This window comes from Thamnophis elegans, chromosome 11 (genome assembly GCF_009769535.1).
Source record: "Thamnophis elegans isolate rThaEle1 chromosome 11, rThaEle1.pri, whole genome shotgun sequence".
NCBI classification, from domain to species: Eukaryota; Metazoa; Chordata; class Lepidosauria; order Squamata; family Colubridae; genus Thamnophis; species Thamnophis elegans.
Genome location: NC_045551.1, coordinates 40,423,935 through 40,443,334, shown reverse-complemented (window position 1 = coordinate 40,443,334; position 19,400 = coordinate 40,423,935). Strand labels below are relative to the sequence as shown.

The window sequence follows — 19,400 nt, the reverse complement described above, 5'->3', positions numbered from 1 at the left end:
AGGATCACTGATCCACAAGACTCAATATTAGTTCAGGTAATTAATTACTAAAGTTGACTATGAAGAAAGTAGAAAGTAGCCTTTAAAGTACAAACTCAGAATGCTTAATTTCTTATTGACAATGCTATTTTGAAAATAAAAATAAAAACCTGTTAGACTGCAGTATGTTGGATCCCTTGTGTTATTTTGTATGACTGGTATTTTCTGTCTTGAGGGTAATGTTTTACTGATAACATTTTAGACTTCACATAAACCTTACTTCATCATTCAAGTTTTCCATAGCTTAACAAACTTAAGTGATGGGCTATACTTTTCCCCAGAAACACCCTATCTTTCCCCAGATCTACAAATCTTCTGCTTTCCCTGTGCTTTCAGGTTAACATTAACATTAACTAGATGCTTTTAATTTAACATTACAGGCTTTAGCAAAACAATTCCCAATAATTGATATGCTAAATAGTTTCTAGAGTGCAATATCAATAGAGATAATACGTTTCACTTGGAATAACTCTGAAACCAGTTATCTTTATTTCTACCAGATGACCTCCTTGTACAGTATGTACTGCTCAACGTTCATCTTTTTTCTGGCTTTCTCCCTTAGCAGGAATTGAATAAATATATATGTGATGTGACTGAATAAACACTCCTTATTTTTCAGAAGCGCTTATTCCTCAATTTAAAAAAATCTGGTGGCCGGGAGGAGCTTCTCTCTAAAAATGTTGAGTGACCCCTGGCCACCCATTCTGGTATCTAGGCAGATAAAGAAAAGAAAAAGCTGCTTGAACAAGTAGTTTTGTGGAACCCTATGCCCTTTCTTTCTGTGCAATTACAGGGCTATGCAAATATTTAAAATTTCCCAATGACCCTTCAAAACAATGGAGCCCCTCTAATCTTAACCATGCTGTTCCCAGATAGAACAGCTGCAAAAGCAGCTAGCTCAGCATTACTGAGAGACAACATTCTTCAATCAAACATAGGGATTCAGGTCAGACCTACACTTAAGATTTTTTATGTTACAGTATGGAGCAGGGATGCGGTGGCTCAGTGGCTAAGACGCTGAGCTTGTCGATCAGAATGGTTGGCAGTTCAGTGGTTCAAATCCCTAGCGCCATGTAACTGAGCAAGCTCCCATTAACTTGTCCCAGCTTCTGCCAACCTAGCAGTTTAAAAGCATGTAAAAATGCAAGTAGAAAAAGAGGGACCACCTTTGGTGGGAAGGTAACAGTGTTACGTGCGCCTTCAGCGTTTAGTCATGCCGGCCACATGATCACGGAGATGTCTTCGGTTTGCGCTGGCTCTTCAGCTTTGAAACAGATGAGCACCTCCCCCTAGAGTCGGGAATGACTAGCATGTATGTGTGAAGGGAATCGGTTCCACCACAAAACCGCGTTCGACTAAAGGGCACTCGACGAAACCGCGTAGCTGACGTCATCACAGCGCGACAACAGCGCGGAGAAAAAAGCACGCTGTAAACGCTAAACCTAAAATTAACCCCTAAACCTAACCCCCTAAACCTAATCCTAACCCTTAACCTAACCCTAAACCTAACGCTAAACCTAATCCTAACCCTTAACCTAACCCTAAACCTAACCCTAACCCTAACCCTTAACCTAACCCTAACCCTAAACCTAAACCTAACCCTTACCTTAACTTGAATCGGCTTGCTTTCAAAGCGCTATTTAAAGTGCCCTTCTTTCTCCGCGCTCGCTGTTGTCGCCCTGTTGATGACATCAGCGACGCGGTTTAATCAGGCGCGCTTTAGTCGAGCGCGGTTTTGTCGTGCCACGAAGGGAATCTATCTTTATGGAGCAGAAAAAAGGGCACTGCCTGTTTTCAGTGTGAAGGAAAAGTACAGCTGGAGCTGTATTTCTAGGCTTGCCTAGACAGTCAGGAAAATAAAAATGATCAGAGTTTGGACAATGCGGAGACAAACCTTTATGTTGATGCCATATATAGCCAAGTCTTGGCGCAGGCGATCACATGCTAGCAGAAGAGGCATTCTCTCCTGCAACTGTTGCCGCCTTCTCTCTTTCTGTTGCCGTTTTGCTTCTTCTGAGAGATCAGCATTTGGTGCAGATGGACTTTCTTCAGCATCAGGGGTAGCAAGGGCAAAATTGCGCACTTTGATCCGGAAGCTCACAAGTTCATCTATCACACTGGAAAGCAAAGCTGAATGCTTGTGTTCAGGGAGAATCTATAAATCACAAGTTTGCTTTTATTAAAGACTGATTTTCACTGTTATTGTACAGCATTCTGGGTGCTTTTGGAGGAACACAATATAAAATGAAAATAATAATAATGGTAAAGTTAAAATCAAGACCACTAATATACAGTATATGTGCCAATAAAAGTCAGTTATAACTACAATGATGCAACAGGAAAGAAGTCTATGACAATTCACTGCGGCCAACTTGCTACAGCCAATTAATTGCAGGCAGGGGTAGGTTATTATGGCATTACTGCCGGTTTACAACTCGGGCACAACATGCGCTGTTCAATGTAAATTGTTGTGCGTGCGCACACAGAACAATTTACACTGAAGTCTGCATGCGCAGTCACTAAAATCCAATATGGCGGCGCCCAAGCAGCAGCGAGGGAACCTGTTTAGAGGTGTGGCAGCTGCTGGTTCTGCGACCCAGGCCTGAATTCCACGACCGGTTCGACCAAACCGGCAGCAACCCACCTCTGCTCACAGGACAATTTGCTGCGGGAAGAGTTACACTAATATCAAAGAGCTGGTGGGACAGAATCATTAAAAAAGGATGCAGAAAGAGCAACAGGGTGAAATGTGAAGGGTAAAAATAAAAAATAAATTATTTTAAATAATTAAGTAGAATTGTTGTCCTCCAGCAAGTTACTCTGTGGCGAGTTGTCCATGGTGAGTTGCCCACAGCAAGTTGGCTGTGGCAAGTTGTCCCATTCCCACAGGAAAGAGTGTTGAATCTCAAAGCATCATCCCAATTTTAAATTAAAGGTCTTAAAGTTGCCAAGATTGGAGACCACTGCTCTAGGACACTGCAACTGTCATAAATATGACTCAGTTGATAAGCATCTGAATTTGATTGTGTGATCATGGAGATGCTGCAAAGGTCTGGTGAAAAATGGTCACAAGTCTCCTTTTTCAGTGCCATTGTAAGTTCAAAAGGTGTTGTAAGTGGACTGTTGTCTTACCTGGCTTTCAGCAAAGGTGACTCCAACCGTGTTAAAAAATTCCATCAGGTAGGAGACTATGGCCCCAAACACAATAGCACTTCTAGGGGAACTTGTTTCCTGATTTCAAAATAGATACAAAGAAAAAGCTGGAATAACTGCAACCAGTTACTTTGGTGACCAAGGTTTCAGCAAAGGAACTCAAGATGCAAACGAAGCATTTTGCAACCAGTTTGGAAAGCAATTTTGCAGAAATTGTGTTATCTTAAACCTTTCCTAAACTCTCTTTATCCAAGAATGGAAAATTCTGAATGGTAACAAGGGGAGCTACGATAATAAGGGAGATAGGACAACACGAGATGCATAAAAGCAATTCTCTTAAAACCATATTTAAAAATATCTAACTATGGGTAATCCTCGACTTTGGCTCACATAACTAAGGCACAATACTAGCATATAGCCCGAATCTGCAAAAATGAAGTCAGGAAAGCTAAGCTCAGAATGAAGTAAGACTTGCAACAAATGTCAAAAATAATTTTAAAAAATCTTTCAACATATAAAAACCAAGAAAAAAGTCAAAGAAACAATCAGTCCACTTATGGGAGAAGATGGCAAGGAAATGACAGGCAGCAGGGAGAAAGCAGAGCTACTTAATTCTTTCTTTGCATCTGTCTTCACACACACACACAAACACACAAAATAGTCTAATCTACCAAAGACGGAACCTTAAAAGACACACTAGGAATTCAAATTAATATAGGCAAGAAAATTGTAAGAGAACATCTCTCCACTCTAGACAAGTTCAAATCATCAGGACATAATGGATTATATCCCAGAGTTCTGAAGGAGTTGGCAGACGTGATCTTGGAACCATTGAACCATATCTTTCGAAATCTTGGAACATTGGGGAACTACCAGAGGATTGAAAAGGAGCTGATGTGGTTTCAATCTTCAGCAGGGAAAATAATAGATCCAGGAAATTACAGACCAATCTGCCTGCCATCAATATCTGGGAAGATCCTGGAAAAGATAATCAAGCAATGGATCTGGAACGCCTAGAAGCAAGCAAATTTATAACCAGAAGCCAAACAGCATGCCAAACAAATCTTATTTCATTCTTTAGCAAAGTGGACTACCAGTGGACCACCAAAATGCTATGGACAAAGTCCAAATTTTCAGAAGAAATAGCCAACATCCCATAAGATAGGCTCAAGATCCATCTGGATCTTGACAAACCTGAACATTGGGCCCTATCCAACAAAATGAAATTCAATAGAGAGAAAAGTAAGCTTTTACACTACCAGAAAAACCAAATGCAGAGGTACAGATTAGGTGAAAATTGGTTCAATAGCATTAACTGCGAGAAGGCTCTTGGAGCCCTAATGGCCATCACTTAAATATGAGCCAGCAGTATGCTGTAGCTGTCAAAAAAGCCAATGCAATCCTAGGCTGCATTAACCCAGGGATAGAATGAAGATCACATGCAGTGATAGTACCACTTTATAGTGCGTTGGTAGGACCACACTTGAAATACTGCACCCAGTTTGGTCACTGGAATATTAAAAAGATGTTGAAACACTGGAAAAAGTGCAGAGAAGAACAAAAAAGATGATTAGGGGGTTGGAGACTAAACATATGAAGAACAGTGGCAGGAATTTGATATGTCTAGTCTAGTGAAAAGGACTAGAGATGACATGATAGTAGTGCTCCAATATCTAAAAGGTTGCCATAAAGAAGAGGGGAGTTCTAATCTAAACCAATCAAGGAGAGAAGAAATCTAGAACTAAGGAGAAATTTCCTAACAGTGAGAACAATAAATTAGTGGAATGGCTTCAGAACTTGTGGGTGCTTAATCACTAGAGACTTTAAAAGCAGACTGGATTAATCATTTGTCTGAAATGGTATAGGGTCTCCTGCTTGAGCAGGGTTTGGACTAGACCTCCAAGGCCCCTTCCAACTGTTATTCTGTTAAATTTATTCTTTTAAATTCTGATGCAGTCCTTTTTGACTTGGGTAAAGATCAATTCAGCATAGGATACTTTCCTGTTTTATCACCATATTAAATAGACTGAAACATACATCGCTCTCCCGTGAAGCCATGCCTAGCATGAGTGACCCTCCCAGTAGAACACACTACCACCAGTATAGCTCTCGACTTTATTAATATTATTCACAATCTGATTAACTTAAAATATTTCTTAAATTATTTTCATATAATACATTTTTGGGTATTGATGAACACTCTGAAACTTCATGAAGATGTCAACGAGCAGAAGAATTTTGTGATCTCTGGTTTACAAAGCTGTGCAACAAATGCAGGGGAAGCTTTTAAAAACCCTTCACAATCAACCACCGTTTGAGGAGGGGGGAGATAGGAAAGGCCTCTCCAGAATGAGAAATAATAAAATCCAATGATTAGCAAAGAAAACAGAATCCTTTCTAAGCTGCTACAAATCCAGCACAGTAATGACCAAAATAAAATTTGAGCAATTTGAAGCATAGCAAATTTAATTTTGACTTTCTGCAAATGCAGTACGTATAAAGCCTGTTATAAGAATGAAATGTGTTACTGTTTTTTTTTTCCTGATCACTTATTCTAGAAAAATAATACACTGATTTCAGTCAGTATAGAATTAGACAACTGTCGCTTTCTGATCTTTGTATCATAATGGGTTACCTTAGTGACAGTTTTAAGCTGTCTGTTGCCATAGTGAATGAGGTCCAAAATTGCACGAATAGCCCTGGGAGTGTCGAAGTCATCGGCACATGCGGCCTCTACTGTTGTCTTAGTAAGATCTAGTCTTGAAGAAAAATGGAGAAGGTAAGATACTGGAAACAAAACTTTGTCTCATTGCTATAAGCCAGTCAGCACATAAAAATACTTCGATTCAGATGTCAAACTGAAAAACTGCTTTAAATGGAAACCACAGGGATTTTCTACAATTATCCCTCTTCTAGGCATGCGTGTGTAATGTGTATATCTGTGTTATGATGAATGAAATGCACGCTGGCTAAGAATGCTAGAAGTTGCTGTTCAGCAATACACCAATTCACTCATGATAGTGTCCTACTTAAAAAATAAACAAAAGTGAAGAATTACTTTTGTTTATTCGGACACAAAACAAAAGCTATTTCATCACTCATATTTTAGATCTAGACAAGATAACTTTGGAATTGTTAACATAGACCTAGAGCGTTAAGAACCTGGCACTTGTAAGCATTGAGATGCCCAAACCACCACTAGATGGCTCTTTGTTTAAAAAAAATGAAGTGGCTGAATCATGCAAGTTGTTGGTGCTTTCACATGAGATTTACTAAAATTTGTTATTAATTTACTTTTAATATTTGGGCATCCATGGCATTGCACAAAAATGCACAAAGGTGAGCCTTCAGAAGATGTATGCTGCCCACATACATAGAGGAAAATGAACTAAAAATAGAGTCCATTACTTTCCCACTTGCAGTCTATGGTACCCAACAAGCAGACAACTCATACTAAATTCTCAAATTAAACCAGTTTCAATGTATACATGATGTACAATGACAATAAAGGCTATACTAAATAAATTGTTACCCTTATATATTAGTTTTACATGCCAAAGTTAATTACAAGGAAATATCTTAAAATTATGCCTGCTGCTTGAAGCAGCTTCTCTTCAGATCTCTACGGTGTTGTTTTTATCCATAAGGCACCAAATCAATCACAAATGCAAATTATAAAGGAGAATATAGCACTTACTTCTCCCAAAGTTCATCTTCCCTAATGGCATCACAGTCAAACTGTCCTTTCATGTAGGCATTGGCACTGCTTATAAAAGAATGTATTATGTGAAGGATGTTCTTTGCATCATTCATGGTATCATTACTATATTCCACGCCTAAGAAAATAAATTTAATTATATGGATTAATATAGAGTGTGTGGCAATATCAGAAAATAGAACAAAATTGAACAAAACAATACTGTGCTTTTCCTGCCTCTTTCTCTATCCAAAATTTCTCACTAGAGGATTTCTTGGCATATATCGAAAATTATCAAAACAGATGAGAACACTATCTTATTCCGTCAAAGAAAGTAGATCTTTTGTTATTACATATATCTCCCCGTTAATTCCATTTTTGGTAGAATTTGTTCTATAGAATACTAGAACTAAACTAAAAAAAATAGCAGCATCTTTAACAATATTTGGAACAATAAACAAATATAAATGCCTGAAAGAGATACAATACATAAATAAGATCAAAACAAGTAATATTCTGTGTCATCAGATTTCCTTCTTTGGAAATTCTTCAAGGTACATAGGCGAAATAGTAATAAAAGAATTAACAGTCCAGATGTTGCAAATTATTCTTCTGGTCACTTATTAGCAAATTGATTGCTCTAAGTAGCACTAAAAGAAAATATTTGTAAACGTCCCTTCCTTGTTACTTCATCTATTTTAGCGTCACCCAATTTCCATGAATAAATGGAAACAAGATGTGCAATAAAACAGATTTTTTGGTCCTCCTCACATTCCAGGCAGTGGTGGGTTTCAATTTATTTTACTACCGGTTTGCTCATGTGCATGCGCAGAAGCGTCCAGGCGGAGCTTCCCGTTGCTGTCACTACCGGTCCACCTGATCCGGGGTGAACCGTCAGAAATCTACCTCTGATTCCACAGTAGGCTCAAAGAAAAAGTACTGTAATGCTACTGAGTCCAGTGTCAAAGATGTAAATGTTTCACAGCATTTAATAGCTTTGACTAAAATATACAGTAGGTTTATTGCTTAGGCGCAAAAGATAGAGTGAATGCATGGAGGAATCTTTATTACTATCCACTAATAAATTGGACTGGATTAACTGGATTAGCCAACAAATCAATGGTTTTTGAAGGAATTTCTTCAGTCTTTCTATTACCTTTCTTGTAACTCTACCAGACCTATTTAAAGAGAATGGAAAACATTAGCTTTCAGGAGGAAGTCACTGGGGAAATCTGGAACTAATAATCATCTTGTTCTAAAACAGTTTTTAAAGCTATTCACTGGTGTAGACAAGACTACTTTTGAAAAATAGGAAGAGCATCCCACATTTTCTTATTTTGTTTTAGTGTTTGAAATGCTTTCCTCCAAAAACTGATTTGCTGAAGCTGGGGAGGAGGGGAGGTGTCACAAAGCAGCAATTAATCACTGATCACTAAACAAAATGTACTAATGCCTTGGATCGAATCAGAGAAAGTCTCCACATTCCTAATAACTATGTGACTGAGAAATAGAGATTATCAGCTCCCCAAATAGACCTGACCAGGAAATTAACTCCATAGGAAGGTTAAAACCATACTTTATTGAGACTGGCTATAACAACAGAATTCTGCAATTCTTCTTGCCGGCGATAGAAGGCAGCCACTGAAGCTGCTGAAGTTGGGACAGCTCCAGACAGGAGGAAAGCGGAAAGAGAAAGTGTGCCATTTGGTGAGGAAATTTTATTATTAGACAAGAGATTACCCCCCAAAAAAATCAAAGTTAAATTAAATTTGAAAACAGAAGAAAGTGGCGAAATTAAGCTACGTTAGACAGTGTATTATCCTTATTTTTTAAAATCTTTTTTCATGGATGGAACTTTTGCAAATATTTCCTATTTTTTAAACTGAATGGATTAGTTTTTTTTCTACTACTTTTTATTTCTTTTTATATACCAATGGATTAAGAATTTTTTCCTTTACTTTTACAATGCTGGACTGGATGGTTTTTTTCTCCATTTAAGAAGTTTTTTTATTCTTTTCTCTGTAAGTTTGCATTATAAAGAAGATATTAAAAGGAATACAAAGAGGTCTGTAACACTAGAAGGAAAGGAAGTAACACTGCCACTTGGAGACTGGAGGCAGGAAATATTGTTTTTTTTTCCCCTTTGATCATTTGTTTTACACTTCAAGGTCTCTCAGCTTGTTTACTGTGAGTGTTAGTGGGAAGAGCACGGGTTGTTTATACAGGTGCTCTTTGGGAGCTCTTTCAATAGCTGGAGTGGAGAGAGGAGAGACCTTGACTTTGAAAGATTATAACTCGCTTCAAATCTAAAAGCTTCGAATGTTATAGGGGCAGTGTTTACAAATTGGAAAATTGTGCAACAAGAAAAAGAAACCTTAACATTGCAAATGATTATGTTTGGAATTCAAAAGACCTTAGCAGTAACAGAAAAAATTGAGAAGAGATTGGAGAATATAGAACGCAGCACAGTAAAATTTGATGAAAAAATTGAGGATGTTTATCAAATGGAAAAAGTGGAGGACAGAATTCTAAAAATTGAAGGGAAAAATAATCAAAGAAACAAGAAAACTGTTGATATTTATAGTAAACTGAGCTTGGCTGGAAATGAAAAGAGTGGAAAGGGGAGATAGATGGTCTGGAACTCTATCCCAGACTTCAAAGTACAGAAGAAGAAAAGAGAGAAAAATTGATGGAAGTAAGGAGAGAAACTTTATCAGACGCACGAGTGATAACTAAAGATAAGCTGATTGAAGAAGCAAATGGAGGGTTTCGAGTTTACATAAGAAATAAAATGAACAATAACTTGCGAAGAGAAGTCTATATAAGACTTACCAAGAAATTAATCAGAATGCTAATGCTACAAATGGCAAAAGACATAAGCCTGCACTATTACTGGAAAGACACAGGTTGATGTAATGAAAGCTGATAATAACAATTTAGTAAAATTTAGTTAAATTTAGAGTATTATGTATAAAATGAAGTGATAATGGTTATAGTTAAATAAATGATTGATGGTGATAATGCATATATATGTATTGGTTTGTTAAGAGGAAATTCTATATAAATTGCAAATGGAGACTATGAAAGGAAGTTTAGAAATTAAACAATCATTTTTTTATTTAGAACATGTTATAAAGATGCAATTTTATTGTAGGATGTTGGGAGGAGTTAATGGAATGTCATTATGTAGTTTTGCTTTAAATTGGAATATTTCATATAAAAGGATGTAAAAACAATTACAGACAAATGAAGGTTGAGGTATGATGAAAGCAATATATATAAATATTGCATACTTGATTTAAAAATATGTGATTCAATATGAATTATAGGTGATGACTATGGAAGGGACGCACGGAAGTTTTTGTAACCAACCATCACACTTTCTACAATTTGTAATGGAAGATGGTTTTGTGTTTTTTGTTTTTGTCCGTTTGTGTTCATTTAAAAATAAAAATATATAAATAAATGTTATCTTGACTTGAAAATATTTTAGAATTTTTTGCCTAGGTAACATATCCTAAGTGTTTCCCTCAATCTCAGCTTGCTTATTCTCAAGATACTGATTAACTTACCATTATGATATTATAATAAGTGAATTATATGATACTGGCTTTGGGGGGAACTAAGGTATATGACGTGAGCTTGACTGACCAAAAGCATTAGGCAGCATTATTGTCATACCCAAAAAGATGGCTTGTCTGAATGGGAGAGGCTGGTTTTGTATGGTGAATGAATAGGTGACACAAGGCGGGAGGGTGAGACTAAGTACACAATCTATATACATATAAAAATGGCTCTGTGTTTGTTTGTTTGTTTGTTTGTTTGTGTGTGTGTGTGTGTGTGTGTGTGTGTGTGTGTGTGTGTGTGTGTGTGTTCCAGCATAACTCTGGAACTCCTCAAGCAATTTCAACCAAACTTGGTACACAGATGACTTACTCTCTGGAAACAAATATTGTGGGGGTAAGACACCCCTAACACCCCTCAGGGTCTGTGTTCTGTTACGATACAGCCTGTTGTGCCTTCAAATGGCTTCTACTATACTGCTGTAAAATGACTTCTACTGCACAGCGCAGTGGAGTTGCCATGGAAACGGCTTCACAGTACTCCATAAAAGGGCTCCCTCTGGTAAGGGGGAAAATCTTACATTAAAAATTACGTTTGGTCCAGACATTTTCTCTCTATAAATAAATACCCGGACAACTCCAAGTTATCAGTTAGTCAACAATAAAGCAGAGATTGAACAAGCAAGCAAGAGAAAAAGGCTGTGTGAATGTATGCATGGTGATTAGACAGATAGGGTAAGTAGACATAGTGATTAGGCGTCAGAGACAGAACACATATAATAATGGGGGGCTGGGGGGACACCTTTTTCAGATACAAATGGATTTTTGTGCTGACTCTGGATCAAAGAAGAAGGAATAATGCTTCAGGGCCACCATTGATAAGCCCTATTTTGACAGATTTTACAAAGCTCTCATACAGAAATTCTTGAAAAACTTCACTTTGTTCTCATTCCTGATTTGGCATGATTTGCTTGTTATATCTGCTTTAGATCAAAGAACACAGATGAGGAGATATGTTTGGTGTGCGTTTCAAATATACAATCAGATATTTTTATGTGCCTCTCCATGTGCATCTATTGCAAATAAAAGCAACAATGTCACTGATGTTCCATTTCAGATTTTAGTAAATAGCCAATCAATGTGACACTGTAGTCTTGCTGTTAAAAAATAAAAATCCTTAGATTTATTCTATGTCCTGCTTTGCCTCTAAGACAGCTATCCCCAACCTTTCCAGCTGGGCGGACTGGCACAGGCAGTGGGAGATGGTTTTGCACACACACACACCACTTCCACAAATGCAGTTTCGCGCATGCCCACCTTTTTCATGGCCAGGATGGAGATTGGGGACCCCTGCTCTAAGTGACATTTGCTGAATTTCTTCCTACAACAATCCTATGATATGCAGATTTTTTCCAAGGTACTGAAAATGTGTTTCATTACTGAAATCTGCCAATGAAATTAAATGGGCCATTTTTTGAATTGTAAACAGAACACAGATTTAAACCCCAACTTCACCAAAGAAGTCATCAAATACTCGTGCATCAGTCAAAACCTGAACTCTTTATCAATTTCGCTATGAAAATAGAACAGGGCCTTTCTCTTCAGTTGCCAGCTGGAAAAATTATACATTTTAAAGTTTAGCTGAAATTAAGAATGAAATAAAATGACCTGAAAATTTAAAACTCTCCACTGAAAACATTTTAAAACAAAAGTATTTATTTCAGAGGCATGCACATAAAATAAGCATCTAATTGCAACTTCATAAACAATATATATCTTGTAAAATCATCTTTAGTCCAAGAAGTGTTCTTACCTGAGCCATATTTGGTCCGCAAACAAAACATTCTGAACTGATCGGATGAAAATTCTTTTAGAAAATCCTAAGGAAACAAACAAAAAGAGAGAGGAAAGAGACTCATTCTTCATTCTGTTAAGAGAGTTAGATTATGAAGAATTTGGTGAGGCATGGATTATGGACCCCATTTCAGAATTCAAATGCTTTCCATCACATCCCAACCTCTAAATTAAAAAGTAGCACATTATCAACTTCATGTTCATGCAGGCATGCCAATATTTGTTCTTAGATCTAATGATTATTCAGGTTTTGAACTGGAACAAATCTGTCCACACCAATTAGCAAAACTGATATTTTTTCGTGTGTGTGTGTGTGTGTGTGTGTGTGCCAGCCTGCCTGGCTGCCTATCTATCTATCATCTATCTATCTCAGGAGTGTCAAACTCAATTTCATTGAGGGCCACATCAGAGTGTGGTTTGCTGGTTGGCCGTGGCCAGTATGACGCTACTAGACTGGGCCAAAGTGACGTGAGTAGACTGAGCCAAGGTGACCCAAGCAGGCCCCTTACATTTTCCAGGATGGCTCCGTGGGCCAGATCCAACCACATTGCGGGCTGGATCTGACCCACACGCCTTGAGTTTGACACCTGTGATATAGACAAAAGCAAAGAAAGACAAATACAAGCACAATGAGAGCTAGGCACACTGCCAAAAAGAGTGTGTGTCATCCCACATGGTAAATAATGCATATACATACTATGTTTCTAACCCCAGGAAAGGCTTCTGGGATTCAGCTGGAAGACTTTTGCCTCCACAACTCTTTCTCCTCTTTTTAAAGTTCCTCTTCCATTTCTACAATCATCCTTAAACCTCAAAGCATAAAATCTGACAAAGCATTTGGGGCTGTTGCTGAAAACAAAGCATAGTTCTACTTCTTATGGGTACAGAGATGTGGAATTGCAAGACAGCAAAAGCCCATCATGATACAGTCACTATGAATGCCCTTTTCCATTCCCACAAGAGGGTCTGCTCGTCTTTTCAGAAACATTAACATTTTAGAAATGTAAAATACATTAAACATCATACAGTTATTCAGCAACCACAGGATAAAGCACACTGAAAATATATATCATATTGGCGCATGGTAACTAATTTCACTCTATTATAGTCCAAAGTGAAAGGGATACAATTTCCTCAGTGAAAAAGGCCAGCACCATTTAGTGGCAAGTCAGCTGACCAGTGCTATTTTATATATTGTGTCTAATAGGATCGCTCAGAGAATCAAACAGGGAACAAAGCTTATTCTTGGATAAGAGGAACAAGAGATGGATAGTAAGGAAAGTAAGAGACGTAGAAGGCAATTACCAAAACTGCTGAAGGCAGAAAACTGCTGACAAATAATTGCAGATACTGTGGTATATTTTGTATCTTGAATTTGCAAGAAAGGGGACATGCAGTCACAGCAAACAGAGCAATGCTCTCTTTTTTAAACATACAATTTGACCCTTTGCCTCAGTGGCCTCAAGAGAGTAAATGCTGCATAATAATGCATAGGACTGTACTGTTCATTTTTAAGGATTCTGCCCAACTTTAAAGAACAGAAACCGGAAGCTCTTATTACTCTATCTGCCTTTATATATATTTGTCTTAGATGCCCATCAAATTTGTTCAAGAAAGGATCCCAATTCTCCTGTGTTCAAACTCTCTTCACAGTAGCCTCCACAAGCCAATTCCCACCCACCTTTTGCACAGTTCAAATCCTTGCAGGTACAGTTTTGCCCAGAAAGAGAACGTAGGTTTACTTGTACCTTAATTGTAATGTAGTTTTTTAACGATTTTGACATTTTTGTACTCCCTTTAATATGCAGATGCCCTGGAATGAAAAAGAAAATTGCTGCTTTGTTTTAAAAACAAAAAGTGCTCCAGAATTAGGAAAGACAAAAGAAAGTTATTTTTCTTAATAGGAGACAGGAAAACAAAAAATGTGACTGCTTCAACACTCATATTTAAATATGTAGCCATTGTTTTTATGTACCAATAAATAGTAAGAAAAATTCTAAATCTCCCACAGATAAAAATAGATTTTTAGTAATTGACTTAAGGATGTGTTTTATGATAAAATTTAAGTAATTAAATACTGCCAAATAGAGAGATAATAAAACTTCTCATTTTCTATCAATTCATTAATCATAGGATATATTTAATGGCAAAAAAGTTACTCCTTTAGATAACATTCCATGAAACATTTTGTATATTGTTTAGTCGGGAAAAATAACACACTTCCTGAGATAGAAACCAATTCAAATTTATTTTATAGGCTATAGTTCAAGAACTTACAGTTGTCTCAGTATTGTTTGATTCCAACATTTGATAATATGTAGTAGGGTATGTTTTATCCATCAATACATTTCATAAATATTGTAAAAACAGCTATAAGATATTATTAGTAAGTTTACTTTAATTCTATATTCTGTTACAGAACACTGATCATTTATTTTCTCAAACTAATAATTATAGCCAATTATTAATTCACACCGTTATAGAAACTTTGTAGAAATTTTAAAAACCATACAATTTAATGAATATAGCAGCTTCTGTCCTGGTTTATTTATTTTCATCCCAGTCTTTATTATTTTTATAAATAACTCAGGGTGACAAACATACATTAAGATATGCATTATCTTAATGTTATTTTCATCCTAGTCTTTATTATTTTTATAAATAATTCAAGGTGGCAAACATACATTAAGATATGCATATTAGTTAAAGACATTAAATATTTAAAAATTACTATATCAATTTAAACCAACATCCAATCTTTTCTCTTGTAAAATTCTGAATCTTTCACCAATTGTAACACTAAAAGGTCTGCTATTTCCTAAACTACTACAAGAACAGTAAAACAATGTGTAAGAACTACATGCTGAAAAACTCAGAACACTTTTAAAAGACTTGGGGGAAATTAGCCATTCAAAATTTAATGTCTGTTAAACATATGTCACTTGTGTGATGTCATTAAGTGATCAAATATACATCAACTGCCCTAGACATTTGGACTGTTGCAGAAGTATTACATTCAAAATCTAAATTAAACAAATATTTAAAAGAATTACCCTGAGTATGTGTATTCTCAAATGTAGGTATCTTCTTTTTTTAAAGATAACCAATTTTCCTCTACAAATCTGGATATGCCATGATTTGGGGCCGACATATGCATTCAATATTTTGGAAAATATAATGGAAGCTCTCACAAAATGGCTGCCATAGCTTGGTGCTCCTATTCATAAATTGGTTATCAAAGAGGCTATAGCCTATTGCAAAAACCCATCTCCCGCAAGGACAAAGGAATGAGATTGTTTACCCCTACCTCCCCAAGGTGTTTCCTATTATTCAATTTTAGCTTTGTATTTTCCCCCTCTCAAATGCAAAGGGCAAGTACCGTTTTTATTTTCTGGGACTCAGGCAGTCTGAAGATAGAGTTTATCATTTAACGGCATTTATGGAGGACAAAAACACAATGAAAATATTTGCAGAAATATTACCATTTTTTTCAGAAATAAGTCCTTCCTTCCTTCCTCTTTGCTCAGAACTCAGAATATGTCTTGTAGTATTTCTATGTAAATATTTCCAAGAATATAATGGCTTGAATCTCAATATTATTTATTTATCAAATTTAGGTACTGCCTATCTCACTTTCTAATATCCATCGTCATGTATGTTCCTATCGACTCAGTGATTCCAAGGAATTTTACAGTCCCTCTTGAGCAAAGTGGCCAGCAGTACAAGAGGATGCAGTAGTAAGGTATAAAACTGGGCAGAAGTGTCTTGTGTAACAAAATTCCATTCTAGCAAAGTGCTACTGCTCTGTTTTGAGTAGCTCTTTGTCCTTACGTATTTTTAAGAGAATCTCCAAATGCCACAAGCCTTGAAGGATGTTGAGAGAGAAAGGGGACAGCAAAATTAACTTTTATGAATTTCCATCAGTTCTGGAAATCAGGGTGCAAGTAAACTTTTGTCTTAAATTCTAATGCTAACCATCCAAATGGATGGATGAGCCCTGCACTGTTTATCCTTGGAAAGGACAGCTAGAGCTCCAGGCTATTAAAGTGACCCATTCTATAAAACCTGCCTAAACTTGTATCCCATATGGTAGAACATCACGAGATATAAGCAACCTCAATAGTTCCAACAAGGAAACATCTTGTAGGCCATGAAATAAGCACACTTTATGATAGTCACTGTATTATCTTGATTTATTTAATGTGTTCTTCACAAAGTTAACTGTCCTTCATAGCCATATAATTTCCTGAATCCTGATATTTAAATAAAAGGAGTAAAAAATTTAAAAGTGTATTTAAACTAGGACTTACCAGAATGTAGAAAGTAATTTCCCCATTGTTCACACTGATGATAAGCCTCGCATTGAGCTATTTCATTTTCATGATGAGGAAATGCCAGATCTATACCACCAGTATGGATATCCAAATGACCCCCAAACACTAGACTATTAAAATAATAATTAAAACAAACAAATGAACAATGATTAGATTTAAGGAAATGTTAATAAATTAATAAAAATTGATATTCAAACTTCTGCTTCAAATCAATAGAAAATTGGGAGCCAGCCTGGGAATTTATTATTCACATCTTTTTTTAAAGCTATTTACTTGGATGTTGCAATATGTCCAGACTGTGGTAGATCTGATTTTCTACAACCTTATGTTTAATTCAAAAGTGTAGCCTCACTGTTAGCATCCAAATTGTCAAAAGGAAATGCTAGATTGCCTCTAAAGGCCCAGATTGTGCTAAAATGTATGATACAGTAAAGAAATATCTGGCTCACATCAATATTACTTTTACATTAGCATTTTCAACCTTACAGACTTTAATATAGATTTAATTATACTGAATATTAATGGATTGTATATTAAGATAAAGGTAAAGGTAAAGGTTCCTCCGCACATACATGCTAGTTGTTTCTGGCTCTAGGGGTGGTGCTTATCTCTGTTTCTAAGCCGAAGGGCCAGCGCTGTCCAAAGACATCTCTGTGATCATGTGGCCAGCATGACTAAACGCCAAATGCGCATGGAGCACTGTTACCTTCCCACCAAAGTGGTCCCTATTTTTCTACTTGCATTTATTACGTGCTTTTGAACTGCTAGGATGGCAGAAGCTGGGACAAGTAAAGGGAGCTCACCTCGTTACATAGCGCTAGGGATTCAAACCACTGAACTGCCAACCTTCTGATCGACAAGTTCAGTGTCTTAGCCACTGCGTCCCTGGATTGTATATTACTTATATATTAAACTGGATTGGAACTATTTTCTCTTCATCCATTACCTCACATTAATTTAATTGAGCAGTTCCTGGAAAAGCTACGCTTTCTGATGTCTTCTTTACATTATGAAGGACAAATAACACTTTGGTCCTTATAAACATAATTGCTGCAAGGGATTTTTCTAGACAAAAGGGGACACAGAGCTATTTGCAAAATATACAATTCTGCCTTTATAAGCTGTCTTATTTGAGGCATTTCCTTTCACCAGGCACAAGGAAATTGAACTGGGAGAGGATCCAGCAAATATCTAAACTGCCTTCCCCCACCACTTTCAACAAATTTGATGGGTTCAGTACAAAGACATAAGGCATATAAAACATGAAATCAATTCTTTACTGAAACACCACTCAACATTCATTTTCATAACCCACATAAAAGTCTGTCAACACCTTCCCATTCTTTTATTGCAGTCCCCACAATAATCCACAAGTTTGGCTTCAACACAAGAGACGTATGTCACAATCAATCAATCAACATTCAGGATGACAATGCTATGGACCACAGCAGTTAGTTTAGATTTCAAGCTGCAAAGGAGACAAAAAGCTGTTGGCTTTTGTTAGCCATCATGCCATTCAGATGAGTCTGTTTCCAAGTGTGCATTTAGAACTGTCCCAATCTGCAATTCCTATTAATTTATGTTTTTAACAAATAAAAACATGTTTGTGATTTTAATAGTTATTAGCATTGTTTTATGTTGCTTTATTACTCATATTGTTTTCATTCCTGATTAGGAACCACCCAGCGTTTGATATAAAATGAACAGCTGTATGTTTTAAATAAGTAAATAAAATAAACAACTGACATCCCACACTGAGCCTGTAGGGTTTCTGCCAGCACTGCTTAGCGTGTTCTTGAACAGAAGCAAGAATAGGAAATGAAAAAGAGCTGACCTTGATATTGTAGAGCATTCAATGTGCCAGCCAGGTCTTCCTTTCCCCCAGGGGGAATCCCAGCATATCTCATGAGGTCTGGCTGCCTTCCAGAGAGCAAAATCCTTCTTGTAGCGCTTATCACTAAACCCTGCAAGTAACAAGTAGTGATGATATGATTAAAGAGAAAATTCAGAATTCAATGTTTGAAAGAAATCCATCAGGACTTGTAGTGAAGACATCATGGGCCTCATTTAGCTGAATGACAAGAAGGAATCCCAAATACAGGGAGTTCTCGATTTACAACCATTCATTTAGTGACTGTTCAAAGTTACAATGGCACTGGGGGGGTGGAATTATGACCAGTCATAGGACTTTATGATTCACAGCATCCTTGTGGTAACGTGATCAAAATTCAGGCATTTTGACTGGCATGTATTTATGACAGCTGCAGCATCAGTCATGTGATCATCATTTGTGACCTTTCCAGCCAGCTTCCGACATGCCAAGTCAATCAAGGAAGTCAGATTCAATAAATGACATGATCCCCTTAACAACTGCAGTGAATCACTTAATAACAGAAACTTTGGCCCCAATTGTGGTTGTCAGTTAAGAACTACATGTCCACAATTTAAAAAGTCTAGATCTGTGAGCACCACCTATTGTCTGTGCAGGTTATCTTACTGCTAACTCAGGCATTAAACTTTCAATGTCAATTCAATTTAGATAGAATTATTAGCAGTAGCTAGCATTGTGCATTGGAATGAAACTGAAGAATGAAAATAAAAGAATAAGAGATCAGGATTGAATGGGGTACACACACCCTTATCTTTCTTGAGTCTTCCAATTTCCCATTTAAATTGCTGGGATATGTTCTCTAATGCTGAAAATATCAAGTTATAGTAAATGTAAAAGAATAGTTATTGATCCAGCAGTGGATAATTAAA

General features: G+C 36.8%; 1 protein-coding gene across 2 annotated transcripts in view; it reads right to left on the bottom strand.

Moving 5' to 3' along the window:
* CARS2 (cysteinyl-tRNA synthetase 2, mitochondrial) overlaps window positions 1-19,400 on the bottom strand; it is a 35,219-nt gene that overhangs the window by 915 nt on the left and 14,904 nt on the right. For both annotated transcript variants that reach the window (XM_032226317.1, XM_032226316.1), the window contains exons 7-14: window positions 18,475-18,604; window positions 16,617-16,750; window positions 14,055-14,119; window positions 12,266-12,332; window positions 6,890-7,028; window positions 5,828-5,951; window positions 3,172-3,270; window positions 1,934-2,194 (exon numbers count right to left, since the gene is read on the bottom strand). In XM_032226317.1, coding sequence (XP_032082208.1) covers window positions 1,934-2,194; window positions 3,172-3,270; window positions 5,828-5,951; window positions 6,890-7,028; window positions 12,266-12,332; window positions 14,055-14,119; window positions 16,617-16,750; window positions 18,475-18,604 — 1,019 coding nt within the window. The remainder of the gene's footprint in view (window positions 1-1,933; window positions 2,195-3,171; window positions 3,271-5,827; window positions 5,952-6,889; window positions 7,029-12,265; window positions 12,333-14,054; window positions 14,120-16,616; window positions 16,751-18,474; window positions 18,605-19,400) is intronic.